Source organism: Myxine glutinosa, chromosome 11 (assembly GCF_964187855.1).
Source record: "Myxine glutinosa chromosome 11, kmMyxGlut1.1, whole genome shotgun sequence".
In the NCBI taxonomy this organism is placed as follows: domain Eukaryota; kingdom Metazoa; phylum Chordata; class Myxini; order Myxiniformes; family Myxinidae; genus Myxine; species Myxine glutinosa.
The window spans coordinates 40,575,849-40,589,378 of NC_136271.1; the positions used below are offsets into that span (position 1 = coordinate 40,575,849).

Genomic DNA, 13,530 nt, shown 5'->3' on the forward strand with positions numbered 1-13,530 from the left:
ATAACTAGGGGAATAAATTCGTGTTTTATAGGGCAAATAAAATAGTTTACAGTGAAATTTTCAAACTTACATTAAAATTTGGAAGTTTTCTACATTTATGAATACTAGGGCATGCCCGTACTATATATATATCTAAAATTATATCCCCCCCCCTATTTACATGAAATGGTTTGGTCCAAAGCGAACGGCTTGCGAGTGGTGACAATCCCCCCCCCTCTATTTACATGCAATGGTTCGGTCCAAAGCGAACGGCTTCCGGAGTTTGGTAAAGAAATCGCCATCGCGTACACAAACGCGCAGGAAAGCGAATGAATCGCAAATTCGTTTTTATTAGTTGTAAAACATAATGCCCAATTATTCAATTAGCGCCAACGTATTTTGGCTGTTTGCAATTTAATCGCAAGGCAAAGTAGAAAGAGAAGAGGGAAAAAAAGAAAAGCCTTGCCTTGCTGCAAACAGCTGCTGCAAACAACAACAACAGGGAAGGCTGCACTGTCCGGAAGTTGGCATATCGCAGTTACGATTATTTTAGTGTTAATGGCCAATTATTCAATTAGCGCCAACGTATTTTGGCTGTTTGCAATTTAATCGCAAGGAAAAGTAGAAAGAGAAGAGGGAAAAAAAGAAAAGCCTTGCATTAACGCATTAACGCTTGCATTGCATTAACGGTTCGGCACACGTGATAGCTCGCTGCTCTCTGATTGGTTGAAGCGTTTTTTGGACATAGCTCGGTAGGTACTTGTCCGATTAATTTCAAACCTTGAAAAGGCACATCCTCGGGTCCCCAGCAATATACCTGGCAAGTTTCAAGTATATCGGACCCGTGGTTGTCGAGAAACAGCGGTCACAGACAAACACACAGACACACAGACACACAGACACACAGACACACAGACAGACACACAGAGATTACTGGAATTATAGATAGATGACAATACTGTTCGGTGGGTTTTTTTTTTTTTTTTTTTGTATACAAGATCGAGGCTCGTGAAAGAGCGAACATTAATCACACAGAAAGACAAACAGACACATAAAACAAATAACATCGGGAGCGGTAGACAAGATGGGGAGAGAGGGGGAAGGACACAAACACAACATTTGAGAGCAGGGACCGAGAGACATAGAGACATCGAGAGATCTGTGGGAGGGAGAGGGCTTTGGGGGGGAGGCATGTGAAGGGTGGGGGGGGGGGGCATGTGAAGGGTGGGGGGGGGTGGGAGAGGTATAAACATATGGACACTGCCAGGATTCCCAGGAAAGAAGTTGGAATTTCAAACAAGGTGGATCTGGGGTGAATTAGTGGGGGTAGAAAAGATCAAGGTTTTGGATGGGGGAAGATGGGTTCAAATGGTTAACCTAAAACTGTGCAGATGAAAATAAAACCTTTGTTTATAATTAAGCTGCTTGGACTTCCTTATGTCTTGGGAGGCATGGTGAACAGGGGAATGTGATTATGAATGAAATTTGTACGTTTAAATAGCGCTTCTTCGATGGTTGAGGAAAGAACCTGAATACCAGACGACCATTTTTCCACGAACCGGTAGTATCTTCGACATGATGTATCAAAACGGGTTTGGGTGCTATGGGATCGTTTATGGTATCAGATGAAAGCTGAGATAATGTACAATGATAGAAAAATATCTATTTATGCATATCGGGTATTTTGAATACCTGAAATATTTTAGTCGATTCCGCATTACGTTAGGAAAAAATGGCTTACCGCTATTCAACCCCAGTTATGCCAACCAAGTTACCCTTAAATCTGTCATATAGATATTTTATTATGATAAGTGGATGATCAGCTTTCTTTTGATATATAAACTTGTGCTATGGAGCAATATTAACCATCACAGACACTGAAATATTAAATAAGAGCGTTGAATATGGCGCGACATCGATGACAAAATCGTTGTTTTGGGGTAACATCAAATACGGGTCCCAAATGGACAGTGAGTCCCAGTTTATTAACTGTTAACAGTTGATTTCCACTTCAGGGGACCCCAATGGTCCAGAAAAACATGGGGTCGGAGGGTTGTGGGGAGGTGGGGGGGGGGGGGGGGGTGCAGATGGACCCTATAGACAGGTCCATGCCAGGCAGAAATGGCGCCGTTTTCCAGTCAAGGTTTTCTCAGTGGATTTATATACTTTTGATCATACTCTGTCGAATAAGCTTGTGGGCCACCCTGAAATTTGCCTCAAATCCAAGATGGCGGCCAAAAATCCAAAATGGCCACCAGAATAGCTAAAATAGTATTTCTGAGAGTTGCTTTTACCCATAGATGATTTTTTTTCAACTGATTGTGGCCTATTATGATAAAGAAAGATAACTCAGTCATAACTCAGCCATAAAAATTAACAATCGGTACTTTATTAACAAAATGGCCGCCGGGCAACTTCCGTATTACGGAAACTGCTATAACTTCAGTTCCGAGTGTGATATGATTATAATTTTGGTGTCCAGTCATATGTTTTTGGGGTCAAGGAATCCATATTTGTACTTTTTATTTCAGTGAAATCATTGGTTCATAAAGAAATCTAAGATGGCTGCCAATACTGGCCACCGATGTGGCAGATTCAGTCATGTCTTGTGCTCCATAATATATATTACAATACATTTTGATTCAATTTCTTGGTTTCCAAAGTCTGGTTATCCATTTAGTTGGTTTATCATGACACTAGCTCAATAGATCATCCCCTAAATCATGGATGAACAATAAATCCAAGATGGCTGCCGCTGAACGGCTCCTAGTCAGTTTTGCTTCGTCTACCAAACTACACAGGTTTATAAAATGTATCTGAATTCCCATTCAATATGATCCCCGGCTTTGGTTATGCTTTGGGAAAAATATGTTGTTCAAAAGGCACATAATCCTCAGTTACTAAGATCAAGATCAAGATCACTCTCTTCACTCTGAAAGTCTGAATAAAGTCCACAGGTATCCGAAGAAAGTTGTTCCATGGTGCTCTCCGAATTTTCCCCATCTCCTTGGTACTCTTCATCAACTTCAGATTCTTCTGCTCTTTCTTCTGCCCCACCGATACCTATAAAAAATGTGAATGGATATAGTCGGGATTCAAAACAGTAAATCATATAAAAATAACAAAATTACGATTGCATTTTGGACTTATCTACCTTGCTTTTCTCTTTCTCTACAGTGAACTTCACTGTCTTGTACATGTTTTCTGCTTGTATTCCTGTGTCTCTTCTTCCTTGAAGGCTGGCTTCTCTCTTCTACTGCATCTTCTAAATCTGCATCATACTCCGCGAGACCTGTAAGTGGAAGGTTACACATATTTAATCTGGATGAATGCACTGCCAGTGGGAATACATTGGAGGAACTTTATGACAGGAACGAAAAGCAATGATCAAAGTAATGATATATTTTTAGTATACTTACTTTGAATTTGTCTTTTCTTGCTCTTTTTCTTGGAGAGGCTTGGAGGGAGTTGCGGGCAGGTAAACCATATTGGCCTGATACCATCATCTGTATTTTCCCATCCTCTGTCAGTGATAGAAGGATACTCAATGTTTTGCTTGAGACACTGGTACCACACCCATGCCTGAAGGTCACTCCTCTTGAGGTGTTCATTGGTGCTACTCTCGTCTGGAAGGATGCTGGAACTAGATTTCACCTTTTGAGTGTTGTACGTTCGGATCCTTGTTTCAACAAAGCTTTCTTGTTCACTTCCAGAATACATGCAGGTTCTGAAGAAGCATTTAGCACTGGTAGCATCTTGAAAAGATTGATTTGATCTGCCCAGCTGAGAGAGTAGATGGGATTTCTCTTGTTTCAACATCTTCTTCAATGGCTTGATTTTGCCGATGCGAAATGGGAATGATGTCGTGTCACATCCAGTAATGCTATGATATGCTGGGAGAGTTTGACACACTTCATCTCCAAAATGAGTCGTTAGTTTCTTGACACTGACGTACCGATGGTCAATCTTCATGAACCAGTCTTGTGGTGGTTTGCAGACAGAATAGGCATAGCTCAAGAGGATCAGTACATCTGTATCTGAAGCCTTAATCACAACCGGACCTTCGCACTTGCTTGCATGAAGAACAAGCCTGGTGTCAGCCTCATGATGGTTGCAGGATTCAAGTTGTTCAAACTTAGTTTGCGTGATCAACCATGTATTCTGTTCCTCTGTCACGGTGAGTGGAATTCTGAGTTTCGATCTGACTGAATCACTTTTGAAGTAAGTGACCATAAATTTAATCAGCTCAGTCTTGTTTTCAGCATTATGCAGAAATGCGTCCCAATCTTTGCCTCTGGGCATACTCTGCTCGGGGCTTGTGATGTGGGTTCTTCTACCAGAGATCCCTCGGCGTCGTTGGGTTAACTCCTTTGTAGTGGACGTACAGTAGGAATCAAATATGATCCCAAGCTGTTTTGGGTTTGACTGGCTTGGTGGCATGCAGAATTTCAATAGGGCATCAGTGTATTCTCCCCAAGTCTGTTGAGCCGGGATTGACTTTACAGCTGCCATTCCGTCAATCAGCCAGTTGCTTCTATTTGGCGGTTCCTCTGTAGTTGATGAAGATTCCTCAATAAGGTAGTTCCTCAGCGCTGCTTTAGAACCTTGTCGAATGTCTCGTTCTGGTGTGGCAAGGGCAAGTGGAATAGTTGTCAGGGGGTGTGAATGTGCCTCTTCAGGGGTAGTTGCCTTTCCTACCAACACACCAAATGCTTGTCGATCCTCCTTGAGAACGTTCACTGCCTTTGGATTTTTCTTGACCTTCTCCATGCCCGTTTTGATCTTGAGATTCACAATCCTGTCAAAAATGTTCATTCTGCCTTCTCCAGTAGCCTTGAGTCTAAGGTTAACAAAGTCTTGGAATTGTTTCTCTCCTGCTTCGGTTGATGACAACAATCCACTGACAATACCTTGGTTAATTTCCACTCCAGTTTTCATGTGACGCGCAGAACCAATCAGAAAAGGGTCAAAGTACTTATCCAATTGGATGACTAGGTTGCGAACCATGTTGTCATGCTGCCTCCGTGCCCCTATTGTTGTTTCCTTGTGAGTTGAAGAGGTCAGGATATGCAACCTTTCCTTCAATCTTCCTCTGAGCTTTGCCATTAAGTGACTCGTTTTTATGAACGCATCTGTTGTCTGCTTGCTGGTACTGTAACCGCCTTGCATTGGACCACCCCGGACTTTAACCTCTCTGTTGATTGTGGTCTCAGTGATCAAGTCCCCATGGATCGTAGAAAAGGGCTCGCCAGTCATCGACCCTCCGAATCCATTTTGCAACAGATCATCCCAGGCATCTTTGTGATTCACCTTCAGATTTTGGAGATTGACGTGTTGGAATGTCAGGTACCTAGCATAGTTGATGTGCCCGAAAGCAAAGCACTTTGGAAGAAGCGTTCTCTCTGCTGCCAGGTGTGTTTCAATGCTCTTCTCCCTTACAGCTGCTATGAGGCACAACATTGCTGATACGTCCTTAAGCCTTAATTCGGAGAGCACCATGGAACAACTTTCTTCGGATACCTGTGGACTTTATTCAGACTTTCAGAGTGAAGAGAGTGATCTTGATCTTGATCTTAGTAACTGAGGATTATGTGCCTTTTGAACAACATATTTTTCCCAAAGCATAACCAAAGCCGGGGATCATATTGAATGGGAATTCAGATACATTTTATAAACCTGTGTAGTTTGGTAGACGAAGCAAAACTGACTAGGAGCCGTTCAGCGGCAGCCATCTTGGATTTATTGTTCATCCATGATTTAGGGGATGATCTATTGAGCTAGTGTCATGATAAACCAACTAAATGGATAACCAGACTTTGGAAACCAAGAAATTGAATCAAAATGTATTGTAATATATATTATGGAGCACAAGACATGACTGAATCTGCCACATCGGTGGCCAGTATTGGCAGCCATCTTAGATTTCTTTATGAACCAATGATTTCACTGAAATAAAAAGTACAAATATGGATTCCTTGACCCCAAAAACATATGACTGGACACCAAAATTATAATCATATCACACTCGGAACTGAAGTTATAGCAGTTTCCGTAATACGGAAGTTGCCCGGCGGCCATTTTGTTAATAAAGTACCGATTGTTAATTTTATGGCTGAGTTATGACTGAGTTATCTTTCTTTATCATAATAGGCCACAATCAGTTGAAAAAAAAATCATCTATGGGTAAAAGCAACTCTCAGAAATACTATTTTAGCTATTCTGGTGGCCATTTTGGATTTTTGGCCGCCATCTTGGATTTGAGGCAAATTTCAGGGTGGCCCACAAGCTTATTCGACAGAGTATGATCAAAAGTATATAAATCCACTGAGAAAACCTTGACTGGAAAACGGCGCCATTTCTGCCTGGCATGGACCTGTCTACTACTGGCCCATGGCCTATACTATATGCCTTTCGGTGAGATCGAGGGGTAAGTCCATCGGCACTCTGATGGGTTGTCGTGGTTTATCGCCCTTTTCCTCATTGAGCGGTGTGTTTCCTCGCGATAGTTTCGCTCGTGCTGGTGTATGCCGAGTAACGCTTTTCCCTTTTTTCGGCTAATGGTAAAGAAAGCTGTACCTCCTCCCCCTCCATCCTCCCCAAATCCATCTCGGCTTAGGCCAAGGGATTTCCCGATCGTAATAATGTCGGCACGTTCCTGTCCTGTTACGTGGCCTTTGAGGCCTTGATTGATACGGAATCATGGCGTTGTTTGCGTTCTTCGAACGAGGTCAGTGTGGAAGACATTGTTATTGCGGTGGGTAACATAATCGGGCTTGAGAAAATCCGTGCAGCTTCCAGGATGAATAAACGTGTGGTTATATTCGTGGCTGAAGAGCAGCTGGTACAGGAAATTGTGGCGACCGGTTTGTCTACTGAGAATGGACACTTTGTCCTGGTTTCCCCAATGGACACCCCAGCCGTGAAAGTCTTGATATCGAATTGTCCCCCATTCCTGAAGAATGATTTAATTTTAAAAGAGCTTTCTCGGTATGGTACAGTGGTGTCGGAGATCTCGATGTTATCTCTGGGGTGTCGCAATGAGCAGGCTAAACACATCATGTCCTTCCGGCGGCAGGCGTACATTGTGTTTCCTGCATCCAATGTGGACAAGGTGCTCAATGCGGTATTTACGTTTCGTGTGGAGAATCACGTGTACCGGGTATATGCGACCCCGGAAACGTTAAAATGTTTCGGCTGTGGGAACTTTGGGCATCTAAAACAGTTTTGTCCACAAATTGCCCCCGCGGTGTCCGAGCAGACAACACCCCCTGATAGATACTGTGACGGAAAACGTACCATCGACATCGAAAACCTCCGAAAATGAAAACGTTTGGGATGGTTTTACACTCGTCTCCTCTTTGAGAAAGAGGAAAACTCCTCGGAATGTCCCTCCACCCCGTAAGGAAAAGAAGGTGGTGTTGGACTCCGATTGTCATGGGGCCCGCAAGGCTAACCCCCGCTCGAGCAGGGAAAATTGCCATAAAGTGCCTGTTGTTGTGTTGTTGTATTGGACCTGATTTGCTTCTGGTTTTCCTGGAGAGCGTGAAGAAGGGTGAACTTCCACTGAGCTGCAGGAGAGCCGTGCTTACTTTGCTTCCTAAAAAGGGAAATTTATTGCTCATATCACAGTGGAGGCCAGTGTCCTTATTGTGTATGGACTATAACATTCTCTCAAAGGCTTTGGGCTTGTGTCTCTCACCCCTACTGGGAGACATTATACACATGGACCAGACTTATTGTGTTCCTGGTCGCAATATTCAGGATAATATCTCTGTTGTCCGAGATGTCATTGAAATCTGTGAGACTAATTATGAAAGTTGTGGCTTGATCTTCCTCGACCAGGAGAAAGCTTTTGACTGTGTTTCTCATACATATATTTTTGAAGTGCTAAAATGTTTTGATTTTGGACCTCTCTTTCTATCCCATATACAATTATGTTATTCAAACATATCGGTTGTCTTAAAGATAAACAATGAACTTGTACCCCCCCCCCCCCCCATTTTGTGTTGGGAGAGGGGTAAGGCAGGGCTGCCCTCTGTCAGGAATTTTGTACGATTTATATCCCTTGAGCCGCTCTTAAATACCTTTCGGAAGTCATTTTCTGGTGTTACTTTTGGAACCCACCCCTCAAGAAGCATTGCTTATGCAGATGACATCTGTGTCTGCATCAGACATTCAGAAGACGTTGATTTGATGATGAGTGCATTGGATCTCTTCAGCAGGGCATCATCGGCCAAGATAAATTTGACAAAAACCGAAGCTCTGTGGCTTCAACCCTCTACCTATCCCCTACCTGCCCCCGTATTTCCTCTCCCCCTCCTCTCCCTGCCAATCTTTCGTGGAGAAGAGATGGGATTAAGTTCCTAGGGGTGTTCCCTAGCCCTGGGAATTTTGTGGTTTTTCAAGAGCATGCTGCGGGGGTTTTCAAGAGAACTGTCCAGGCCTATAAAACAACTATAACAGCACTCGGTAGAGTGCATACATCCACCAGGCTGAACAGTTTGGTTTGTATTCCACTGATAGACTGGATCTGGATTTGGACCTGAAGGGTGGAAATGCGAATGGTTCGGTGGATGTGCGGAGTATCGTTGAGAGAGAGGAAGACAAATGATGAATTGCGAAAGATGATGGGAATAGAGCCTGTGATTGATGCTGTGAAGAGGAACAGGTTGAGATGGTTTGGTCATGTGTTGAGGAAGGATGAAAGTGACTGGTTGAGAAGAGTGATGGAAGTTAATGTAGAAGGAAGTAGAGGACGGGGAAGACCGAGAAAGACTTGGCTAAAGATGGTGGAAGAAGAAATGCGGGCAAGGGGGATAACAAGGAGAGATGCAGAAAATAGGGCAAAATGGAGAAGATAGTCATGGGGACCGCAAGGCTGACCCCCACTCCAGCAGGGAAAATGGCCTTAAAATGCATCTTGTTGTTGTATATATACACACTTAGATATATTCCTTCCATAAAAGGAAAGTAGTCAAGCATATTATTCGCCATTCCTTGCTTTGCTGCATTCAGTTGTTCAGTCATTCAGTGAGTCATAATGTTTGTTTCCGTTCCCTGCTTCCAACTCTGAATTTTCTCAAGCGGGGCTGTGAGTGCTCTGTATAATTTCCTTTTGCTTAATGCTGTTCCTGCTTCATTGTGAATAATTCCATTGGAACCAAAATCTGTGTGTCTTTGCCAAACTCATTACGCAATGATTAATTGTTCTTGCCTGTGGGATTCTACCCGACTGCCGAATTTATTAGCATTCTGAAGCTGTGTCGTGTTCAGAAGTTTGACATTGGTTCAACCTTATGGCACAAAAATTCAACAGACAGCAATTAGTTTGTCCCAAGCTGTTGGGTTGTCCAGACAGATTTTACAAGAAACGTGTTACACAAACTCAACGAGTAGTTTATGTAATTCAGCGTTACTAACGGATTGTTACAGGATGTATAGAAGGTACGACTTAAACGCAGAAGGGTACGTCACTCATGTTTCCTCGTTAAAATTGCATTGGTTTCCCATTCTTGACTTGGTTTTTTTCCACCTTTTTTTTTTGTATACAAGATCGAATCGTGTAAGGGCTAACATTACTCACAAAAAAAACAAAAAAACAAGCACAGATACATTCAAAGTACACCGCCCCCATGCGAAATAATTAAATATCGTACAGCGCGGCATTGCCGGGGCGCCTCTGGCGTCCGGCAATACCGCAGCACAGCTCATAGAGAGTGCATTGGGAGGGAGAGGTGTACAATATTTGATTGATTAATTGCATAATTAAAATCAATAAAAGATTATCATAAAATATTTTCTTAATCAATTGGCTAATAGCATAACTAAACCACTAGTGCTTCATCCGAAGATGTATCTTTTAGGAATTTAATTAAATAAGTCATAAATTAAAAAAATTAAATAATTAATTGATTAATCAATAAATAATTAATCGATTAAATGATTAATAAATAAATCAAAAATATCCTTTATAGTCACATTACTTGGTCACTGTCATGTCCAAATATTAGCTTCCTAGCTCAAAAGGTGCCTGAGATATTGCCCAGATGAGAAAGAAATTAAATAAATGATTAATAATGAAAATAAATAATTAATAATCATAAAAAAATTAAAAAATTAATCAATTGGCTAATGGAATACATAAACCACCACCATTTCATCCGAATCTGTAACATAAAAAAATTAATAAAGACATTCATCGAATAATTAAATAATTAATCGATTAATTAATTCATCAATAAATCAAAAATACCCTTTACAGCCAAATCACTTGTTCATTGTCATGTCCAAATATCAGCTTCCGAGCTCAAAAGGTGCCTGAGATATTGCCCAGATGAGAAAGAAAATAAATTAATAATTAATAATGAAAATAAATAAATAATAATCATAAAAAAATTAATCAATTCGCTAATAGAACACATAAAGCATTTCATCAGAATCTGTAACTTAAAAAAAAATTTTTTTAGTCATTAATCGAATAATGAAATAATTAATCGATTAATTAATTAATTGATTAATCAATAAATCAAAAATAGCCTTTGCAGCCAAATCACTTGGTCATTGGCATGCCCACATATCAGCTTCCTAACTCAAAAGGTGCCTGAGATAATGCCTGGAAGAGAAAGGAAATGTAGAAGTACTTAATTAATCGCTAATAATTAAATAACTAATCAATTAATCAATTAATCAATAAATCAAAAATACCGTTTTTGACAAAGTACTTGATCACTATTGTGCCGAAATTTCAGCTTCCGAGCTCAAAGGATGGCTGAGATCTCGCCCGGACAAACAAACAAACAAACAAAAAGAAAGAAAACAAGTACACATACATTCAAAGTACACCGCCCCATGCCAAATAATTAAATATGCTGCAGCGCGGCAGTGCCGGGGCGCCGCCGGCGCCCGGCAATACCGCAGTGCAGCTCATTGAGGCTGCATTGGGAGGGAGAGGTGTACACTAATTGATTGATTAATTGTATAATTAAAATCAATAAAAGATTATCACAAAATATTTTCATAATCAATTGGCTAATCGCATAACTAAACCACTAGTGCTTCATCCGAAGATGTATCTTTTAGAAATCGAATTAAATAAGTCATTTATAAAAAATTTAATAATTAATTGATTACTCAATAAATAATTAATCGATTAATCAATAAATAATTAATAGATGAAATGATTAATCAATAAATCAAAAATATCCTTGATAGCCACATCACTTGGTCACTCATGTCCAAATATTAGCTTCCCAGCTCAAAAGGTGCCTGAGATATTGGCCAAATGAGAAAGAAAATAAATAAATGATTAATAATGAAAATAAAAAAATAATAATCATAAAAAAATTAAATTATTAATCAATTTGGTCAGAGAACACATAAACTACCACTATTTCATCAGAATCTGTAACTTAAAAAAAAAATTTTTTTTTGTCATTAATCAAATAATTAAATAATTAATCGATTAATTGATTAATTAATAAATCAAAAATATCATTTGCAGCCAAATCACCTGGTCATTGGCATGTCCAAATATCAGCTTCCTAACTCAAAAGGTGCCTGAGTTAATGGTCAGAAGAGAAAGGAAATTTGATTAATTAAATAAGTACTTAATTAATCGCTAATAATTAAATAACTAATCAATTAATTAATTAATCAATAAATCAAAAATACCGTTTTTGACAAAGTACTTGATCACTATTGTGCCGAAATTTCAGCTTCCGAGCTCAAAGGATGGCTGAGATATCGCCCGGACAAACAAACAAACAAACAAAAAGAAAGAAAACAAGTACACATACATTCAAAGTACACCGCCCCATGCCAAATAATTAAATATGCTGCAGCGCGGCATTGCCGGGGCGCCTCCGGCGCCCGGCAATACCGCAGTGCAGCTCATTAAGGCTGCATTGGGAGGGAGAGGTGTACACTAATTGATTGATTAATTGTATAATTAAAATCAATAAAAGATTATCACAAAATATTTTCATAATCAATTGGCTAATCGCATAACTAAACCACTAGTGCTTCATCCGAAGATGTATCTTTTAGAAATTTAATTAAATAAGTCATTTATAAAAAATTAAATAATTAATTGATTACTCAATAAATAATTAATCGATTAATCAATAAATAATTAATAGATGAAATGATTAATCAATAAATCAAAAATATCCTTGATAGCCACATCACTTGGTCACTTATGTCCAAATATTAGCTTCCCAGCTCAAAAGGTGCCTGAGATATTGGCCAAATGAGAAAGAAAATAAATAAATGATTAATAATGAAAATAAATAAATAACAAGTACACATACATTCAAAGTACACCGCCCCATGCCAAATAATTAAATATGCTGCAGCGCGGCATTGCCGGGGCGCCTCCGGCGCCCGGCAATACCGCAGTGCAGCTCATTGAGGCTGCATTGGGAGGGAGAGGTGTACACTAATTGATTGATTAATTGTATAATTAAAATCAATAAAAGATTATCACAAAATATTTTCATAATCAATTGGCTAATCGCATAACTAAACCAGTAGTGCTTCATCCGAAGATGTATCTTTTAGAAATTTAATTAAATAAGTCATTTATAAAAAATTAAATAATTAATTGATTACTCAATAAATAATTAATCGATTAATCAATAAATACTTAATAGATGAAATGATTAATCAATAAATCAAAAATATCCTTGATAGCCACATCACTTGGTCACTCATGTCCAAATATTAGCTTCCCAGCTCAAAAGGTGCCTGAGATATTGGCCAAATGAGAAAGAAAATAAATAAATGATTAATAATGAAAATAAATAAATAATAATCATAAAAAAATTAAATTATTAATCAATTTGGTCAGAGAACACATAAACTACCACTATTTCATCAGAATCTGTAACTTTAAAAAAAAAAATTTTTTTGTCATTAATCGAATAATTAAATAATTAATCGATTAATTGATTAATTAATAAATCAAAAATATCCTTTGCAGCCAAATCACCTGGTCATTGGCATGTCCAAATATCAGCTTCCTAACTCAAAAGGTGCCTGAGTTAATAATGGTCAGAAGATAAATGAAATTTAATTAATTAAATAAGTACTTAATTAAACGCTAATAATTAAATAACTCCTCAATTAATTGATTATTCAAAAAACAAAAAATACCGTATTTGACAAAGGACTTGCTCACTACTGTGCCGAAATTTCAGCTTCCTAGCTCAAAGGATGGCTGAGATATCGTCCGGACAACCAAGAAAGAAAACAAACAAACAAGAAAACAAACAAGTACACATACATTCAAAGTACACCGCCCCATGCCAAATAATTAAATATGCTGCAGCGCGGCATTGCCGGGGCGCCTCCGGCGCCCGGCAATACCGCAGTGCAGCTCATTGAGGCTGCATTGGGAGGGAGAGGTGTACACTAATTGATTGATTAATTGTATAATTAAAATCAATAAAAGATTATCACAAAATATTTTCATAATCAATTGGCTAATCGCATAACTAAACCAGTAGTGCTTCATCCGAAGATGTATCTTTTAGAAATTTAATTAAATAAGTC

At 39.3% G+C, this 13,530-nt stretch overlaps 1 protein-coding gene across 1 annotated transcript; it reads right to left on the bottom strand.

Annotated features, from left to right (window-relative positions):
- Positions 1-2,346: 2,346 nt before the first annotated feature.
- On the bottom strand, positions 2,347-5,559 carry LOC144894255 (uncharacterized). The gene is made up of 3 exons (XM_078786590.1): positions 3,399-5,559; positions 3,134-3,271; positions 2,347-3,042 (listed from the first exon to the last, which is right to left on the bottom strand). The coding sequence occupies exons 1-3, from the start codon at positions 5,476-5,478 to the stop codon at positions 2,873-2,875; spliced, it is 2,388 nt and encodes a 795-aa protein (XP_078642716.1). The 5' UTR covers positions 5,479-5,559; the 3' UTR covers positions 2,347-2,872.
- Between the last annotated feature and the right edge of the window lie 7,971 nt (positions 5,560-13,530).

Bases quoted from the DNA above. Each gene is read 5' to 3' on its own strand.
- LOC144894255 (XM_078786590.1), bottom strand. From the start codon at position 5,478: ATGGTGCTCTCCGAATTAAGGCTTAAGGACGTATCAGCAATGTTGTGC. The intron at 3,272-3,398 runs GTAAGTATACTA...TTCCACTTACAG, and splicing joins CAAGAAAAGACAAATTCAAA to GTCTCGCGGAGTATGATGCA. The intron at 3,043-3,133 runs GTAGATAAGTCC...CATTTTTTATAG, and splicing joins TAGAGAAAGAGAAAAGCAAG to GTATCGGTGGGGCAGAAGAA.